At 36.3% G+C, this 820-nt stretch overlaps 1 protein-coding gene across 14 annotated transcripts in view; it reads right to left on the bottom strand.

Moving 5' to 3' along the window:
- Window positions 1-820, bottom strand: part of LOC119584976 (stromal interaction molecule homolog) — a 99451-nt gene that overhangs the window by 35666 nt on the left and 62965 nt on the right. For 6 of the 14 annotated variants that reach the window (XM_037933572.1, XM_037933582.1, XM_037933574.1 and 3 more), the window contains exon 5: window positions 604-666. The exons of the other annotated variants lie outside the window; for them this stretch is intronic. In XM_037933572.1, coding sequence (XP_037789500.1) covers window positions 604-666 — 63 coding nt within the window. The remainder of the gene's footprint in view (window positions 1-603; window positions 667-820) is intronic. 14 annotated transcript variants of the gene reach the window in all.

Raw genomic sequence — 820 nt, 5'->3', positions numbered from 1 at the left:
GTATTCAGTTTCACTTTCTTTTTATGTAAAGCAAACTCATTTTACTTACTGAACATGACCTTCTACCATTCAGCTATGCATCATATAATTAAGTCTGAAGATTTCTGTTTTAAGAAACTGACCCCTTAATAACATACAATGAAGCGCTCTTACCAACCACTTACATGAACAACCATAAACCATCATTCATTTTATATATACACAATCATGAATGACATTCAAATTGACACTCACAAGAAAACTCTGAAAGATCAAAGATGACTAGACAATTGCAAGTTTTACCATATACTGAACACTGAAGTGGCCATTTCATATTTTTAGGGGTCTCTGTGACACAAACAGCATCTATTATTATTAAAAGCGACATCAACTGTCAGTGTTGGTCATGCAGCTACTTGTGTCGTAAAATGTTCACAATCCAAACAGCACACTTAGGGTACCAAACAGCTTCAAACAAGTATAAATAACAAAGTGCACTTGTAAATCCCCACAAGGGCAGATTAACAATCAGCATGTTAAACGAGCAAATAAATATAAGGAGTAGGAGAAGATGGAGTAGCAAGGGAGTGTACATCCAAATTGCTGATGTTCCAGCAAATTCACCTTTCTAGCATATGCCTTTCACTTCTTCTTTCGGTTCTGGAAGCTATCACGCTGAGAATGGTACTGCAGAAGTGAGAGAGAGGCAAAATCCACTATATTGATGGTAAAGGTATACTAGGAGCTACTTTTTTTAATTCTCACAAAAAGCAGTAGGTGCTTCTTTTCTCCACACTGCTAGGGGTATTTACTCTAAAAAATACAGTTGGGATGTATACAG

Source organism: Penaeus monodon, chromosome 19 (genome assembly GCF_015228065.2).
Source record: "Penaeus monodon isolate SGIC_2016 chromosome 19, NSTDA_Pmon_1, whole genome shotgun sequence".
Taxonomy (NCBI): domain Eukaryota; kingdom Metazoa; phylum Arthropoda; class Malacostraca; order Decapoda; family Penaeidae; genus Penaeus; species Penaeus monodon.
Note: the sequence above shows the minus strand (reverse complement) of the source record. Positions and strands in the feature narration are given on the sequence as shown.